Raw genomic sequence first — 18747 nt, 5'->3', positions numbered from 1 at the left:
TATTTCGAACTAGATTTTTTTTATCTTCGTATAAAAGTCAGTGTCGAGTAGAAGTACAAAGGCATGTATATATCCTTAAGTAGAAGGTTTTGGACCATCAGTAGAAATTTGCGTAAGTTGGGATATATGTGTAAAACTTCGCGGTTCACTCATACATGTAGATAGGCATGCACTACCTCCAAAAACAAGATTGTGAGTTACAGGTTGAAAGGGTGGGCATAAATAGAAAGTTTGTGGTTTTCAAGTAAAAGAGTAACACATACAAGTACAAAGTTGTGTCTCCTTGAGTAGAAATTTCAGAATTATGAGTACAAAGTTCAGATTTATATGTGTAGAATTTGTGATTTAAATAAATTTATTGTATTATATGAGTGTAAAAGGTTATAATTTATGAGTACAAAAGGTTGTGATTTGTGAGTATAAATGATTATGGTTTATCACTAAAACAAGTTGTGATTTATGAGTATACAAGGTTATGGTTTATGGGTACAGTACAGAAGAGTTGTGATTTATATGAGTATAAAGGGGTTATATTTTTTTTACTAGAAAGCCCATGGTACCTTGGTAATTTTGTCTGTTTGTTTTGTAGATGCAATAAATTTTACGATGTTTAGGAGTAAATGACACACATGCCATCCAGGTTAGGGCATCCATCGGCAGTAACGGTTATCACAAAAATGATCATATTTGACATGTTTGTGATAACCATATCACACACGGCATTCCACCCTCACCCGTATATTTATTTACTATATCAAATTGCTTGTGGTGGTAGTCCTAGCCTCCTAGGTAAAAAGATCGCCGTATGTTAAAAAGACCCATCGATAAGAAAAACCAGTTGTCCGGTAAACCAGAAATGAATTCTATAAAAAATATTTTGTAAAAAAAAGAAAGAAATAGATAATAAAATAATAAAATTGCAAAAAGGAGAACTAACTTAAAATATTTGATTGTTCTTTTCCCACCCTCGTGATTTTTCTATCCTTGTAATCGAATTTTACGATTTAAAAGAAGACGACTATAATTTACTTCCAGTATGTATACTCCTCTAGAAGCCTATATGATAATGAAACTACTAGCTAATGGCACTAAAAATGTATCCTTTGTATTGTTCGTAGAATAGAGTTAGACACTGTCTTGCAAATTTGCAAGAACAAAATCTACAACTATGGTTTGGATAGATTCTGGACCTGACTGTTTGGCTCAGGCTCTGGTTCACAACTAAGATGTATTCCCTGCTGCTTAATATATTCTCTTTTACCAGCAAGAAAAAAATGCTAGGAAAACAAACAAAAAAACATGAACTGTGTGTACATCCCCCCGCTAATTTTCTGTCTTCCCGCGTTAGAATCTGTTCTCGATACGATCGATCCAATTTGCGGGAATAAAGCGCTATCGCCAAAGATCAGGCCAGCGCAAGTCCACGTTCAACTCCTCCTCTCAACCGTAGTAGTGATTGTGCGCCAGATCGTGTGTCATATGTGCCTGTCCTCGGTTGTGATTTTTTTTTTTTTGCAATGGATCAACTCTCCGCGCTGTTTTTTTTTCTGAAAAATAATGGACACGTTTCTAGCGCAAAAGCGTGTGGGGTGAGGTGTTTTAATTAATCAATAATGCTACTCTTACATTGGTTGTTTTACGAACAATTTGTTATGGACACATCGTGCGATCGTGTAACTTGAAGTTCTCCCGCAGATTGGGAACAACGGCTGCGCCCTAACTTGAAATTTGTTCTCGACAGAATCTCATGCAGAAGTGTGCGTTTCCTAACAATTTGTCCGTGTGGATATGTATGTAAGCGTAGCATTATTATGTCTTAATATCTAGTATGATGAGATATGATTATGCGAATTTCAAGATCAGATCATATCAGGCCATTCGAACTGCTGCCGCGAAACGGGACGCATTTCGGTTTGTTTTGGTCTGAATGCGATGGTCCACGAACATAAAAAAGGCCATGGTCCGAATGAGGGTGGCAGCGGTCCCAATGAAGTTCCGTATTTTCGTGTATCCATATGTCTGTGTTCCCGGTTAACAATAGCAATGGAGGGTTAGCTTCTTTTTTTTTTAGATGAATGGAGGGTTAGCTGCTAACCGAAGGTTTGACGCAGCACGCGGGAATCGGCTGCGCCCTCCGTTTCCCGCTGCGTCCTTTCCTCCCGCACCACTGCTTTCCCGTCCAGGCTATCATTTTCTGCCGCGGTCTTTCCGCCCGCGAAACCTACTTTGCTGCCCAGGCCGCCATGCTATAAATCAGCTCATTCGGGACTCAGGCACCCCGCTCACCACGTGCGCCCAAATTAGCAAGCCAGCCCTTAAGAGATACCCTCCGAGCCCCGCAGCGAGCGGTAAGGACGACTGTGGGGGCTGGGAGGATGAAGACGTTGCCAAAGACCCTCTTCGTTCCCCCACCACACATCGGAGCAGTGTGTCCTCTTCGAGTCCTTTTAGAGCGCGCGGAAGCACGCTCTTAAAGGACACGAGGAGCTCATCGATGCCGCCATCGTCGAGATATCCTTCCGGTCTGCGGCCTTGATAGAGCGCGGCCGCCAGTTCATCACGCAAGAATGGGGGGCGTTGTACGACATGGAGGAGAAGCAGGCGGCGGACGAGGTCACCGAACTGGCGACAGCAGGCCACCTTCGCCGCTATGCTGGAGGCGGAAGAGGCCGTCCGCACGCAACCAACCTTTGTCGCCGTGAAGGAAGTGGCAGAGCGCCTCCTCCTGGACAGAGAGAAGATAGCAGCCCAACAAGCTATCAGCCAACGCGGAGGCGGTGGATGGCTATCATGGCCGCTCATGTGGCAGTGCAACGTGCGGTGGCGGCGTGTATGCACCGGGAGGTCATGACCTTCACGCGTCACGCTAGGAGGCACACCGCCCGTGATAGGATGTGTGGTGGCAATGAGGGCCAACGCGGCTCCAACGGTGAGGCGGGGGTGCATGGAGACCGGCGACCACTGATACGCGTGAAGCACACGTCCGTTGGGAACCCCAAGAGGAAGGTGTGATGCGTACAGCAGCATTTTTCTCTCAGTAAGAAACCAATGTTATCGAACCAGTAGGAGTCAAGGATCACATGAAGGTTGTTGGTGGCGGAGTGTAGTGCGGCGCAACACCAGGGATTCCGGCACCAACGTGGAACATGCACAACACAATCAAAGTACTTTGCCCCAACGTAACAGTGAGGTTGTCAATATCACCGACTTGCTGTAAACAAATGATTAAATGTATAGTGTGGAAGATGATGTTTGTTTGCGAAGAACAGTAAAGAACAATGTTTGCAGTAGATTGTATTCAGATGTAAAAGAATGGACCGGGGTCCACAGTTCACTAGTGGTGTCTCTCCAATAAGATAAATAGCATGTTGGGTGAACAAATTACAGTTGGGCAATTGACAAATAGAGAGGGCATAACAATGCACATACATATCATGATGACTACTATGAGATTTAATCAGGGCATTACGACAAAGTACATAGACCGCTATCCAAGCATGCATCTATGACTAAAAAGTCCACCTTCGGGTTAGCATCCGCACCCTTCCGATATTAAGTTGCAAACAACGGACAATTGCATTAAGTATGGTGCGTAATGTAATCAACACAAATATCCTTAGACAAAGCATTGATGTTTTATCCCTAGTGGCAACAACACATCCACAACCTTAGAACTTTCTCGTCACTGTCCCAGATTCAATGGAGGCATGAACCCACTATCGAGCATAAATACTCCCTCTTGGAGTTACAAGTATCAACTTGGCCAGATCCTCTACTAGCAACGGAGAGCATGCAAGAACATAAACAACACATATATGATAGATTGATAATAGTATTCCATATTCATCGGATCCCAACAAACACAACATGTAGCATTACAAATAGATGATCTTGATCATGATAGGCAGCTCACAAGATCTAACATGATAACACAATTAGGAGAAGACAACCATCTAGCTACTACTATGGACCCATAGTCCAAGGGTGAACTACTCACACATCAATCTGGAGGCGATCATGGTGATGAAGAGTCCTCCGGGAGATGATTCCCCTCTCCGGCAGGGTGCCGGAGGCGATCTCCTGAATCCCCCGAGATGGGATTGGCGGCGGCTGTGTCTCTGGAAGTATTTCCGTATCGTGGCTCTCGGTAATAGGGTTTTCGCGATGGAGAGTATATGTAGGCGGAAGGGTAGGGTCGGAGGGCTGACGAGGGGCCCACACCATAGGGCGGCGCGGGCCCCACCCTGGCCGCGCGGCCCTATGGTGGCGGCGCCTCGTCGCCCCACTTCGTAACACCTTCGGTCTTCTGGAAGCTCCGTGGAAAAATAAGACCATGGGCGTTGATTTCGTCCAATTCCGAGAATATTTCCTTTGTAGGATTTTTGAAACCAAAAACAGCAGAAAACAACAACTGGCTCTTCGGCATCTCGTCAATAGGTTAGTGCCGGAAAATGCATATAAATGATATAAAGTGTGTATAAAACATGTGAGTATCATCATAAAAGTAGCATGGAACATAAGAAATTATAGATACGTTTGAGACGTATCAACCACCAAGGTAGCGTGGGCCAGTCCTGCTACGCAGACGGTGGAGCGAATCCAATATAGTTTATAGTTTAGTTTTTTATTATAAGTATGGAGATGTACTAACTATGCTTTATCAGAGATAAACTATGTGGCCACTGAATTGTGGACCAATGACGGCTGTGTCCCCAATCCGCGCGATGTTGCTGCTGTCGTAAACATGGCCCAAATTTGAGCAGGATTTGCTCTAGAACGGATGCGTTCGCAAGGCGCGGTCTAGATATGGCAGGCCGTTGGGCCTCGTTTTTGGGCGCAGCGGACTGCAACGATAGAATATGTCCGTGTGCGACTGGCCGTTGGGATGGCCTTACTCCGTAATATTGTTCTATAGTAATACTAGTGCCTACTTGTATTGTCTGTCAAAAGAGCGGAAATTCGCGAAAATCCAATATTTTTTGTGGTCTATGTAAAAAAACAATATCTTTAAAAGCCTAAGTTTCTAGCACCAATTTTTATCTTTTTACTCACGGCACACAACAAGCCAATTTTTCATCAAACGATTTTGTAGACGTGTACGTAGCATGTGATGATATACGTGCGGATTTTTTTATTATTATTTTAAAATATGTCTAAGATAAGAAATCGTATGCTCCATGAAACAAAACACCACTGGTGTCAAAAGAGTGACTGCCTAAGAGCATCTCCAAAAGATGATAAAATAGCCGCCATTTTGCATCACATTGGAGCAAAAAAACAGCTCCAGCAGATGATATAGATGGAAAATACCGTCCAATTTTTTTTATAATCGTGATGTATATTTTACATTACGCGATGCAAATATAAAGTGATATATCACGTCACTTTGTCTTCTTCCTCCCGCGTGATCGGCCTCCTCCCGTGCCGTGCTGCCGATTCCGCCGCCGCCCTCCACCCCCAGCCGCCGCTGCGCACCGTCGTGAGTAGATCACACGCCGCCACGACCGCCCCCTCCCCCCAAATCTATCGCTTTCGCCTCTGAGCGGTGCCGCACCTGACGATGCCTGCCACGCTACCGCCCACGTGCGCCAGCAGCGGCTTCCATGGCGTGCGGTTGCGCTCCTAGATTGGCATGTTTGAGGCGCCGGATCGAGCTCGCCGCCCGCGCGTTCAACGCGATTGTGTGGCGGCTCGACGGCCCGCTGAACTTCCCGGAGGTGGAGAGACGCGAGGAGGCCAAGTTCCACACGCCGCCGTTCTAGGTGGTCCATTGTGACGAGGACCGCGCTGTCCACCGGGAGTACATGTGGATGGCCGTCCGCCAATCCTACGAGGCGTACATGGCCGCGCACCCAGAGCTGGAGTACTACGCGCAGCTGGCAGCGCAACAAGCCGCAGCGGCGTCCGGTGCAACCTCCTCTACGTCGTCCTCTGTCGGCCAGTCGGCGGCCTGTGCATCGCCATCTGTGCCATCCTCGATCACCATCGCGGATTCAAGTACTGAGATGGATACCGAATGATGCGATGGTCTCGTCCGCGAGGTCGACGGGTAATCAACCGATGATGATCATGGTTTCTGAGACTAGTGTCAAGTGTCTAGCGTCTACTGTCGAAATGTCAAGTGTGAAAGTATCTGCGTCTTGCTATGGATGATTAATTATGTGTCAAAGTTTAAATTTTATTTGAAATATGCCAAAGTCTCGTCTCCTGGAGGACGTTCAGAGGAGATCTGATGTATTTTAATCATCTTTTGTGTGAAAAACAAGTGATGTAAAAACAGAAAGAAAAAAATGAGAAAAACAGGTGATGCTCTAATTGCGCATGGTATGATGCTTCATGTGGTTATAGTCTGACGTGCTCGAGTCTTTTTTTACAAAATTTGAAAATGGAATTTTAAAGTTTCAAACAAATCTGACAAATAATTTAGATGTAGACAATGATGGAATCTACCAATCTGTAAAATTTAAGCTCAGGATACCTCATATTCTGGGTTGCAGAAAAAATGACAAAATCTGACAGATTTTGAGATTTTGAAATCTAACACTGTTCACTAATATTGATATCAGAATTTGTCATTTTTGCACAGCTTTGAATATAAGGTAATTCCAGTCGAAATTTTCCAAGTTTGTAGATCACAGTATTATCTAGTATTAACTACATGTAGATTTAATTTCAAATTTTTTTAAACTTTAAAATGTTATTTTCAATTTTTTGAAAAAACTAGCTACTCGAGCTACACTTGTGATTTCTGGATGTGCTTGAAGAACTTCTGATGCGCCGGCCAATCAATGACGAGACACGTCGGCCGAATTAATTGCCGCACAACTAATTTGGTGTCGTCTACCTGAATGACCAGACTGCGAGCACATCAAACAACAGCTTCCACACACCATTACTAATTTTTTGCCCATCAAGAGAGCACGACTCCATAAAGCAAGTCTCGATGCAGGACAGGCCCAGATCGACGTGTTGCGTGCTCAGGCGCCATCCGGAAGGCTATTAATTCGCGCCCGACCATGTTGCCACAGCTCCAGTAGCAGTTGTCAGTAGCATCAATAAACAAGTTACACGTCGTGCGTGCGCCATGGCTGCCTCCTCGTCGCCGCTGCCCCAATGGGCGCCCACGCCGAGCCCCTCACGCCCGCTCTGGCGCTGGGGCGGCGGCACGCCGGACGCACGCAACGGCGCCGGCGAAGCAGGCGCGGGCTGGTCACTAGGTCGAATGTTCCCGTGGCAGCGTCGTCCGGCCGTGGCGGGGTTCGACGGCGTGGAGGTAGCGCCGACGAAGGCGCCTGCGCCGGCGCAAAGGGCGGGCACGGACGTCGTCGACGACCCCCGGGTGTTCCTGACGTGGGAGGACGTGTGCGTCACGGTGGCCGCCGGCTCCTACGGCGGCGAGCCGGTGAGCATCCTGCGGGGCATCAGCGGCCACGCGGGGCCGGGGGAGGTGCTCGCCATCATGGGGCCGTCGGGATGCGGCAAGACCACGCTACTCGATTCCCTCGCAGGTTCGCCTTCTAGCCCATCGTCACCATTCATGCATGCGATGCAATTAATGTTCTTCTTCCTTCTTCTATGTTATTTTCACCAAAAGTATGAGTATCTCTTAAGTCGATCACCGCTTGATCTGGAGACGATATTCCCCGCATATATAGGCCCGCTAAAGTATCATGTAGTAGTCTAAACTAGATTAATTTGCTAAAATAATTACAGTTAATTTAACCTGTTTTAACTACGAAGTAGCGCGTATAGTATGAATCACTTACGAAAAAATCTCCATCCTCGATCACGCACGCAGTGAAGTTATTATGTGTTCTTTCTTTTGCTACGAATATACTCTGGGGGCTACTGCCGAAATCGATACATCAAATCTTCTCCTCTCTATGAGGGCATGTACAATAATGAAAGATACCTAGGAGAGGTGCTTCGAGAAAAAACGATTTTTAGTTAAACATGGATACTTATTTATACTAGGCAGATGCCTAACTAGCCACCGCGCGCTCATATATAAATAAAGGCCGATGCTTGAAAATGCCTAATTTTTTTTTGGTAAGTACTCATCTAACCACCTTGCGTTGTAGATGGCCTTAGAGTATTAGCTAGCTCTGGCAGGCACGCACCGAGGGCAGAGGCCAAGCTTGTCTAGCAAAGAAGACATGCAAGATCGATTATACTCATACGGGGCTAAATAGCGGTCCATTTTAGATATATACCATCGGTTAGATAATAAACTTTTGTATATGGGTGGACATTGATCTCATACGTACATGGCAGAGCATGACCTTTCACTAGTTTGTTGAACACCGAAAACCGTTGCAACACATTGATGTCATTGTGTGATCCCTCCATGCTAAAAAAAAAGATGTCAAATCCACATATCATAATCTGTCACAGCTTCAAGCACCACACTGCAATATCCATGACGTCCTTTGTATATACCTTGCCAACAAAACGGGCAGTTCTTCCATGACCAGTGCATGCAATCGATGCTTCCAAGCATCCCAGGGGATCCCGTCGCAACATTATGTGCCATGATCCTTGCAGTCTCTTCTTCAGTTGGTCCTCTCAAGTATTATTGGCCAAACTTTTCCACCACAACTCGGCAAAATTTGTACAAGCACTCAATGGCAGTAGACTCACTCATGCGAAGGTAGTCGTCATGTGTATCGATAGGTGCTCTGTATGCAAGCATCCTCATGGAGGCGGTGCACTTCTGAATCGGCGAGAACCCGGTAATGCCTACAACGTCGCGCTTCAGCTTGAAGTAGGGGCCGAACTCTCGAACATCGTGGAGGATATTCATGAACAAATGCTTGCGCATCCTATACCGGAGCTGAAAATTATCGACCTGTGTTGTGTCATCTGCGAAGTAGTCGTTGTGCAGCATGGTATGCCCCTCCATCCTCTGTCGGGGCTTCGACTTCTTTCTTCCCGGCCTTGAACCTCCGTGGCACGGCCTCTTCCGCTTCTCCGCCTTGGCATCAACCCAGGTTCTGGAGGGACGTGATGATCGACAAATGCTCCCGAATGTCGTCGTCGAAGGCTTGCTCGTCCTCCAACAGTCGGACAAGCATATGGTCGTCACTATCTATGTCTGAAGCAAAATAAATTGTTAAAATTCAGCCGCGGCAGAGGAGGCAACGAACAATGACATATCGCGCCTACCTGACAAGGCGTCGAACACCTTCTGTGCGCTGAGGTCAGACGGATTTGATGGCGTGTTCTGGGACGCATTGGCGAAGCGGCGGCGGCGAAAAGGCCGGCGAGGGAGCCAACTGCCACAACGGTGCCCGACTCAGAAGAGATTTGCCATCGAAACGGCCGGCAAATCGAGCGGCGGCGGAGGGGTGTGAGGCGCGGGAGGGGAGGCACGGCGAGAAATAAAAGGCGCAAACCAACCGTTGTGGATGTGGTCGCTGACAGGTGGGAGCCTTCCTCGATTCCCGTTGTGTCCGACGTGCCCGGAGCGTCCCCTATGGACCGGGGACGGGCTCGGGACGCCAGACACTGTATTAGGCCACGCCGAACGGAAGGAGACTTTGGGACGCGCGGCTGGAAACGAAAAATTGTCCGGCGTGCTCCAAATAACTTTGTGGGTCGCTTTGGAAAACGTTGAGAACTGCAGCTGAAGATGCTCTAAAGAGGGAAACATAGAGAGTACTAGTAAAAGTACTGCTTCCGCTTCCATTTCATATTAACTGTGTCACAGATTCATCGGATTAGTAGTACTGTTACGTGTAGTGCAACACAGTGCTATAATTAATTGGTTTATACCTTTGCCACAGAAGAGAATTTGCCCTTACAGCTACCAGTTTCATGGACACAAAAGTATTAGAGCTAGTACAATAAGGTTCAGTCAGCTGACTATAAGAGATAAAATATTATAAGTTTGTTTAGTTGGAGGAGAGACATTAGGAGAGAAAAGGGAAGTGGGCTCTTATGCAATAGCCAGCTCTAGCACGTGCTCCTAGGCACTATGTGAGACTAAAATATGGACCATGTAGTGTAAAAGTACTACACTCTTAGAGCAAGTACAATAAGGTGGCTATAAGAGATAAAGTATTATAAGTTTGCTTAGTTAGAGGAGAGAGATTAGGAGAGAGAAGGAAGTGGGCTCTTATCTAATAAGCCAGCTCTAGCACATGCTTCTAGACACTATGTGAGATTAAAAGATGGGCCATGTATTATAAAAGTACTACACTTTTATAGCTTACTACTACATGCTACTACCTCCATTTCAAGGAATAAGACGTCTTCGTTTTACGTAATTTTTATTTGACCATGAATTACTTTAAATATATAAAGATTATTTGTAAGAAATTGGAATCATTAGAAAGTGATTTTCAGTACGAATCCAATGGTGCTAATTACATATAATATAATCAAGATTTTGTTGCTTAATTTGTATGGTCAAAGTTCGTCTTGAAATACGTGTGCGCATTATTCCTTAAAACGGAGGTAGTACTTTATGAGTTGACTATAGATAATGTGGCAAATTATTATAACTGGCTGCCGGCTACACTATTGTTCTTGCTCTTATAACTTACTACTATAAGTTAGCTATAGATGATATGGCAAATTATTATAGCCGCTGCCGGCTATACTATCGTTCTTGCTCTTAGAAGAGTAATAAATATTGCAATTGATAGTGGACGTGGCTCCAACCACGTTACATTTATAGCATTAGATTTTCGATAAGACCTAGACACGAGAGTTGGCAGGACTGTAGGTCTATAGTACCCAATGATTAACTAAGTCATTCATGTGTCCTGTCATTTGACCAACTTAAAAAATCTTTAGAAATTCAAATGTTACATTTTTAATGGTATAAATTTTATGTTATACTGTATAATTTCTGTTATACATTTTAAATTGACAATCTAGGATACACGCAATACTAATAAACCTGACCTGATGAATTGTAGTACTCATGAAAATGTGCTTTATTTCTCACTCAAAAGAACAAGTTCGGTTTCTACTACAGCAGTCCATTCAACATGACGTATTCTGCCATTATCTTTCTCGAGAAATGGGCCACACGAACCACAATTTCATTAAGTAACGGGAGTTCAACACCAAAACACAGTCAGTAGTACGAAGCAGAGCCGCCGGGTACAATCCACCCAGCAATACCAAACGCCATCGACGAAAACTAAGAACTAGATCGAGCTTCGGAAATTCAGTTCGGCTCCCGGTTGCGTATGCTCCCTATACCAAAAAATTATATTTCGAGTTGTCGAAAAAATTTGACAAAAAATTCTACATGTACATCTCCATAATATATATGCATTCGTCAAGTTTCACGAAAAATCAATATTTTCTATGGTCTATGTAAAAAAGAGAAAATTTATCTTGTAAAAAACATTATTTTTAGCATTGAGTTTTGTCTTTTTTACACACACCACATGACAAGTCCATTTTTTATGAAACAACTTTGTGAGCGCATAGCACGTGAAGATGTACGTGCGAATTTTTCGTTTTAATTTTTTTGAAATTCAAAATATATGTAAGATGAATTTCAAAATAGAGGAAGCATATGCTTCCATGTTCCAAAACACCACTCCCATCGAGCTTGAACTAAAGGTTACAAGATGACTTTTCTTTATAGCACTTGGATGGCTCACTGCTCATTATTACTCCCTCTAGTCTCATTTAATCAACGCTCTGTATAGAGACGACACGCTGTTTCAGTTCTATTCCTGCGTCAATTAATAACGACACCTAGAATTCATAAGTGAAACAAGTAAACAACAATATTTGTAGGATCTCCATGACAGAACATTGTGAAAACAAGATTATATTTATTTCTCTTTTGCATACTGTCCAAAACATAACAGCATTTCATAATATCAGCACATTTCTATTATCTACTAGTACGAGGAAAGGCGGCAAACCATTTCTGATACAGATCATCGAAAGATTCAGGCTTTGAATGAATTACCGGAGCTAGGCTGGAAACATTTCAAATATATTTAGCTAGAGGAATGTTGGTTTCATTTTTTAGGAGACACAAGGCTTCAATTAAGGAAGTCACACTAGCAATTCACGCATAAAGAAGACATCAATTAGTCATTTATCGGAAGACACACATGTCAAACATTGCAGATCATTGTTGGGTTTTAACCATCGAAGTTAATTTCCTTACTTCGCAGGAAGGTTAGGGCCTGGAGTTACTGAAACCGGGTTGATTCTGATCAATGGCCGCCGAGAGAAGCTTGCCTTTGGAACCTCGGTAAGATAACTTATCAGTTCCAACTTTAAAATGTCTTGGCGTGTAGAAGCACACTTATCAGTTGTTGTATGATCCTGATTCTGTTGGGGACTGATCACTGAACTGAAGGCTTACGTGACCCAAGACAACGTGCTGATGTCCACGATGTCGGTGCGTGAGGCCGTCTATTACTCAGCGCAGCTGCAGCTGCCAGGGACGATGCCAGCGGCAGAGAAGCGCGCACACGCCGACGGCGTGATCCGGGAGATGGGGCTCGGGGACGCCATGGACACGCGCATCGGCGGGCGCATAACCAAAGGCATCAGCGGTGGGCAGCGAAAGCGGTTAACCATCTGCATCGAGATGCTCACGCGCCCGCGGCTGCTCTTCCTCGACGAGCCCACCAGCGGGCTCGACAGCGCCGCCTCCTACCATGTCATGAGCCACATCACCAGAGTCGCGGCCAGGGAGGGCATGACTGTCGTCGCCGCCGTGCACCAGCCCAGTGGCGACGTCTTCGACCTCTTCCACAGCCTCTGTCTGCTTTCCCAAGGCAGGACCGTCTTCTTTGGAGCAGCATCAGAGGCCAACCAGGTGATTACATTGCATACGTGCCTCTCTCTCCTTGCAGCAACATCAAATCCACTTTGGTGCCAAACACCTAGTACAATTGAACTCCATGATTTCCCAGCAGAAAATGACAGCATTAATCAAGAAAATATACTGCCACGCGTGGGCACCCTAATCGTTGCCACACATTGAAGTTCAATTAAGATAGCACACATTCCTGATTCATAGTTAATTTTGATCCAGCATCAGGACATGATTTTAAGAGTTCTTTTCGTATTCATTTCTTGTAGTTCTTTACTCAAAGTGGCTTCCCATGTCCACAACTGAGGAACCCGTCTGACCACTTCCTGAGAACAATCAACAAAGATTTTGACGAGGTAACTATTATTTTGTAATTTCCTTATATCTTTTGTCGAATTAAAAACTGTTTTCTTTAGCTATGTGATCCCATATGCAGGAAATTGTTGAAAGTTCCAAATCTAGGAGAAAAACAGCAGCTGAAGCAATAGACATTCTGACAGATGCTTATCAGTCCCCTGCTTATTCAGAAAAAACAACCAACCGAATAGCTGAGATGAAACAGATAGTAAGTTATTTCCGAACTCATTTTCCTGAAGAGTAAAGACTTCATTATTTTGGCCCAGACAATGTGTGTGATTACAAAACCCACAAAAAATGTTAACTGCAAAATAATTATTAGAATTTTTTACTAAGTGAAATACTCCCAGTTCATGAAAAAGTGAAGTTCTCGACCTTGACCACTAGATTGAAATGCAGTATATGTACATATAATACCTAATAAATATATGGAAAATTTGCTACATGACACTGTTATTTTACGTCATTTGCTAAAACACACCGCCCGATTGACAGGTACCATTACAATTTTGTGACACATTTGCCAAAACACACCACCTACCCAAAAACGGAAAATCTTGCACTTTCTTCAAAACCAGACATATCAAGGTCATCCCAGCCAAAAGTGCAAAATTTTACCTTTTTGGATAGGTGGTGTGTTCTGTCAAATGTACCACAAAATTGAAATGGTACCTGGCAATGACATGATTGAACGGTGTGTTTTGGCAAATGATAGAAAATAATGGTGTCTTATCTTATGGCAAATATAATACGATTCAAGTTTCGAATTTGAATATTTGGGAAAAAATACCATTCCAAGTTTTCAGAGTTCAACTAAAGGTATATGCAAAACATCACTTTTATGTGAACTAGAGGGAGTAAGATATTAATTCAGCATTTGTACAACACCATGTCATTTTTTATTTCAGTGAACCTGTACCAAACTTCTCACCATGGAGTATATGGTGCTGAGTTAGCAATATTTACGCATTTAAGACCTAACCGCTATTGTAATATGTGCTACATTGTAGGGTGGAGCTCCATTTAGGAAGAGGGAACAAGCCAGCTTCTCAGCAAAGCTTTTTGTACTCACTAGAAGGTCATTTATAAATATGCACAGAGACATAGGATACTATTGGATGCGTTTGGGTATTTACCTAGGCATCGGCATTTGTCTTGGCACTATATTCTACCAAGTTGGCCACAGTTACAGTTCTATCCAGGTAAACAATAGCATGATTTATTAGGCAACGTAACATTTTATATACCACCAGAATTGATTTGTTGCCCTATTTTGCAGGCAAGATGTGAAGTAATAATGTATACAACCGCACTTCTTACTTTCATGGCAATTGGAGGATTCCCTTCTTTTGTAGAGGAAGTAAAGGTTGATTTCTCTCCCACCAGACTTAATATTTTCATGAGTATTTCTGTCTATACAGAAATAAATAAAAAAGAGAGGTATACTGAAATTATTAGGTGGCATCAAGTAAAAACAAACAATATTACTTGTGGTTATCCATGAATTCTTCATCATTTATTTTCCTGACTAAAGTAGTTAACAATATTGCTGAGAGAGAGATGGCTTACTTATCAGAGATACTAGTAAACTACATGATCATTCATAGATGTCAGCAATCAAGAACTGGATAGTGCTATACTGTAATCTTGTCTGGAAAAAGTATCTTGTTGGAGAAAATGTGCAATTTTAGATTTGACAGTGTACCAACTTGTTTGACTTCGATATAAAAAAATACATTCTCAGGCGACTTGGAAATAGAAGGTCTGCGCAGATACATATATTTTTTCCTCATGGTCGATGACTAACTGAAGAGTTGGTTGCACATATTTTTCTACTTTGCAGGTATTCAGAAGGGAGAGGCTGAGCGGCCATTACGGCGTGGCGGAGTTTGTCATCTCAAACACACTATCAGCCACTCCATATCTTGCAGTCATCACCGTGATCCCAGGCGCAATGTTGTACTACCTGACAGGGCTAACCAAAGGGGCTGACCACTTTGTCTACTTCGTCATCAACCTGTGCATGTGCACATTGCTAGTAGAGAGCATGATGATGATTATCGCCGTCATCGTCCCGGACTTTCTGATGGGGATCATCGTTGGGGCTGGAGTGCAAGGGGTGATGATGCTCAACGGTGGCTTCTTCCGCCTCCCCAACGAGCTCCCAAAGCCGGTGTGGAAGTACCCTTGCTACTACATCTCATTCCACAAGTACGCGGTGCAGGGGTTCTACAAGAACGAGTTCATCGGGCAGTCGTTCCCGAGTGACCAGCTCATTGAGAAAAATGTTACCATCAGTGGCATGCAAGTGCTCCAGGAGAAGCTGCAGGTGGAGATGGGGTACTCCAAATGGGTAAACATTGCCATCCTTTGTGGAATGATGGTGGTGTATAGGATGATGTTCTTTGCTATTGTCAAGATCACGGAGGAAGTCAGGACAAAACGAAGGGGAATGAAATGGAAATGGTGCAAATAGATGTCAGCTGATTTCACTTATTTTCTTGTCACGTACAAAACTGCCATTGGCTATACAAACACGGCATGGTATACGGTTTGTTTGGACTGGAGCTTTCTGACAAAGCAGTCGTAGCTGGTTAAGACCTGAGAAGCAGGTGAAGCTGGATAACCCGGTGGTACAATGTATTGTTTTTTTTTAAATGGAAATTATATTCCACTAAACATACTGCTCAGCAATGTTGCTGGCGAGCAAACTGATTACAAAGTCAGGATCAGTGTCCATCCAGCTAGATGAGGGAGCACTGTCCTGGTTGCCAAACTATATATGGGCTACCTTATTACAATCTCTGTGGTAAAATGCATATTTGTAAATTGTAATGGTGCTCTAGTACTATTTCATGATAATTGATTTTTTTAAACCGTTTAACTCTACACAAGTACGAGATTACCTAAGCGTATCTAAAGTTCTAAACCTATATGTGTACCAAAACCGGTGCTGGACAATTGTACGAGAACCACTAGTCAGAGTACCTATCTGGCAAACATTCATGCTCTCATCTACCATCAGTATGCAGATAACACGCTGATAAAAACGTTGACTACCAGCACACTCATCGGAATCGATAACATAACATGGCTATCATAGATAATGCTGCAGAGGAAGGAACCGCAGGTACCGGACCTACAGTTCGTCTTACCTGAACCGCCGGGGCGCCTCCCCCGCTCCTCTCATTGGTCGTCGCAGATGCTGGCTCCTTCTCTGGTCGTCGCGATTACTGGGCTCCTTCTCTCCCGTTTCCCGGACGGCGTCCTCGGGCTGATCTTCCACTCCACCGGGCGGTGGCGCGGTAATAAGGAGGAGCATTGGGATAGAGGAGAAGGGACTAGTGGGAGAAGTAGGACTCCGGCGCCGGCGAGGGATTGGGAGTCGGCGTTGGCAAGAAACGAAGAGGAGGCGTCCGGTTCGGCTCGGCAGTGGAGCTCGCTTTCGGTGCGATACACAAACACCAGGTAGTACCCTGCTTGGGCTTGGGTTCACTTGGTGGCCCGGCCCATATTACACAGTGCACACTACACTCTGGTCTGTGGTGTACGAATGTGTGATAGATCAGGGCATCAGGCAGTGAGCTTAGCTTTGGTTTTATTTACTAGGCTTTTCTTTGCATCATGTCTCGGTTACGCGGTTCTCAGTTGGAGATGGCAAAATTAATATGCTGAGTAATTCACAAGAAGATCTTTGACGAAGTGGTGAATGGAAGATACTTAGAAGATTTTGTCAATAACCGCACAACACCAAGGTACAACACATAAATGCATCATGCAGATAGAGCAACGTCTTTCAGATAGAATATCAACACCACTTCGCACATATCTTCAAGATATGAGATATGTCATATCTTTAACATTTATTTTTCTTCAGGTCTTTTCATCCTCTCATCCATCGCTATAAGAGATGGCATAGAGACCATTTTGTTTGTGAATCTATTTTGTGTTATCGTACTTTCCTTCTTTAGTGTGTATTACTTGAGACATGGGAATCGTCAACGTGACAATCCTACTATGCTTACTACTACTCATGCCACTCCATTTGGTTCCTGGTAAACATTTTCTAAAAAACACCTGAAAATTAATGCACTTCCTCAATGTACGTTTAATATATTTTTTATTCATATCTGAAATTTATACTCCATGCTATAAATTCATTGTTTCACGTGAGAATATTGTAGCATCTATTTTTTCATGTAATGTATTGTTTATTGTTGTCTTGTAGGTTCGGAGGCCTACACTTGCAAAGAGATGAGTGAGACATATACTACTTCATCATGTGTTGAGAATGAATGTGGTGAGGCCTGCCACAAGGAGGGCTTTAGAGAAGGGGAGTGTGGAATTGCTTACAGAAGAAGAAAAATTTGTCTACTTTGTTTCTGCAAGAAAGAGTGTTGAATAAAAATGTTCCAAAACTATCGCTGGATGTGTTGTAGCAGCTAATAAAATTGTGTAGCCAGAAGAACTAATAATGATCAGTGGTAATTTTATTGACTCTACCAATGTCCTTGTGTTTTGGCGTAAACACACATGTAAATATCTAACTCATGCCACAATACTAAAATACACTTTAACTATCTATTACTTCAAAAAAATTAATGACGACAAAGTAATGAGACATTGCATTCTTTTAAAGGAGCAAATATAATCAGATTTTGTATTTTTAAATACAGGAAAATTAATTTGGGATATGGATGACAATGTGAAAACTTAGTTCCGTGAGACTGACCATGGAGGCCCATGGGCCCAAGTGCACCTGCCACTTCATGGATTACTATTTTCATAAATTCAACCATATCACTTATTTAGGAGAAGCCCAAATTTTTGGATGTGGATTTCGGGGCAGACTTAGAGGAGAGAAGCCCTTTGTCTCTCGAGAAACGCTAAAACCATCTCCTCCGTGTTTCCACCCGTAGACTTCATCGTACTCATCGTCACCAACACCTCGCTAACATGGCGAGCATCATAACTATCGCACTCCCAACAACACAATCTCTATCGACATCTTTCACATCCTCCTATGCAGCCTTGATAGAGTTGAAAATATGCCCTAGAGGCAAGAATAATAGTGTTATTATCATATTTTATTATTCATGATAAATATTTATACTCCATGCTAGAATTGTATTAACCGGCATAATACATGTGTGGTTTCATAAACAACATTGTATCCCTAGTAAACTCCTAATACTAGCTCGTTGCTTAATGTTGGTCAAGATTTCCAAACCATAAACATGTGATTCGATTAATAATGGTGTCATGTCATTGGGAGAATAACGTTATGGACATACCTAACTAAGCAAAGCAATTAGATTGTGTCACTATGTTTAAATTGCTGCAGTTTGCCTATGTCAAGTATCTTTTTTTTGAGAAAAGATAGCTGTGATATATTAATTCACCGAAACATCGGAGTCCAAACCACTTACAATAACAGCCGGTGGAACCCCCAGCCAAGTCCTAGACAGTTTATTATCGCAGCCCTCCTTAGCTAACACATGAGCAACCTCATTTGCCCTACGACGAACAGCCCGCACCGTGAGCTCAGCAAACTCAACCATGAGTTCCTTCACCTCCTCCACTAGAGG

The 18747-nt window shown here is 43.6% G+C and overlaps 1 protein-coding gene across 1 annotated transcript; it reads left to right on the top strand.

Annotated features, from left to right (window-relative positions):
- The first annotated feature begins 7207 nt into the window (after positions 1-7207).
- Positions 7208-15726, top strand: LOC124691195 (ABC transporter G family member 1-like). The gene is made up of 8 exons (XM_047224458.1): positions 7208-7508; positions 12153-12232; positions 12341-12805; positions 13072-13158; positions 13239-13367; positions 14170-14361; positions 14439-14525; positions 15003-15726. Exons 1-8 carry the CDS (start codon positions 7223-7225, stop codon positions 15633-15635), a joined length of 1959 nt encoding a protein of 652 aa, XP_047080414.1. The 5' UTR covers positions 7208-7222; the 3' UTR covers positions 15636-15726.
- The last annotated feature ends 3021 nt before the right edge of the window (positions 15727-18747 follow it).

Source organism: Lolium rigidum, chromosome 2 (genome assembly GCF_022539505.1).
Source record: "Lolium rigidum isolate FL_2022 chromosome 2, APGP_CSIRO_Lrig_0.1, whole genome shotgun sequence".
In the NCBI taxonomy this organism is placed as follows: Eukaryota; Viridiplantae; Streptophyta; class Magnoliopsida; order Poales; family Poaceae; genus Lolium; species Lolium rigidum.
The sequence above is the reverse complement of the archived record's forward strand: the minus strand, read 5'-3'. Positions and strand labels throughout refer to the sequence as shown.

What these genes read in the sequence shown, in the direction of transcription:
- LOC124691195 (XM_047224458.1), top strand. Translation starts at nt 7,223, where the DNA reads ATGTTCCCGTGGCAGCGTCGTCCGGCCGTGGCGGGGTTCGACGGCGTG. An exon ending in AGCTTGCCTTTGGAACCTCG is followed by an intron (nt 12,233 to 12,340) that starts GTAAGATAACTT and finishes ACTGAACTGAAG; the next exon opens with GCTTACGTGACCCAAGACAA. An exon ending in ACAGTTACAGTTCTATCCAG is followed by an intron (nt 14,362 to 14,438) that starts GTAAACAATAGC and finishes CCTATTTTGCAG; the next exon opens with GCAAGATGTGAAGTAATAAT.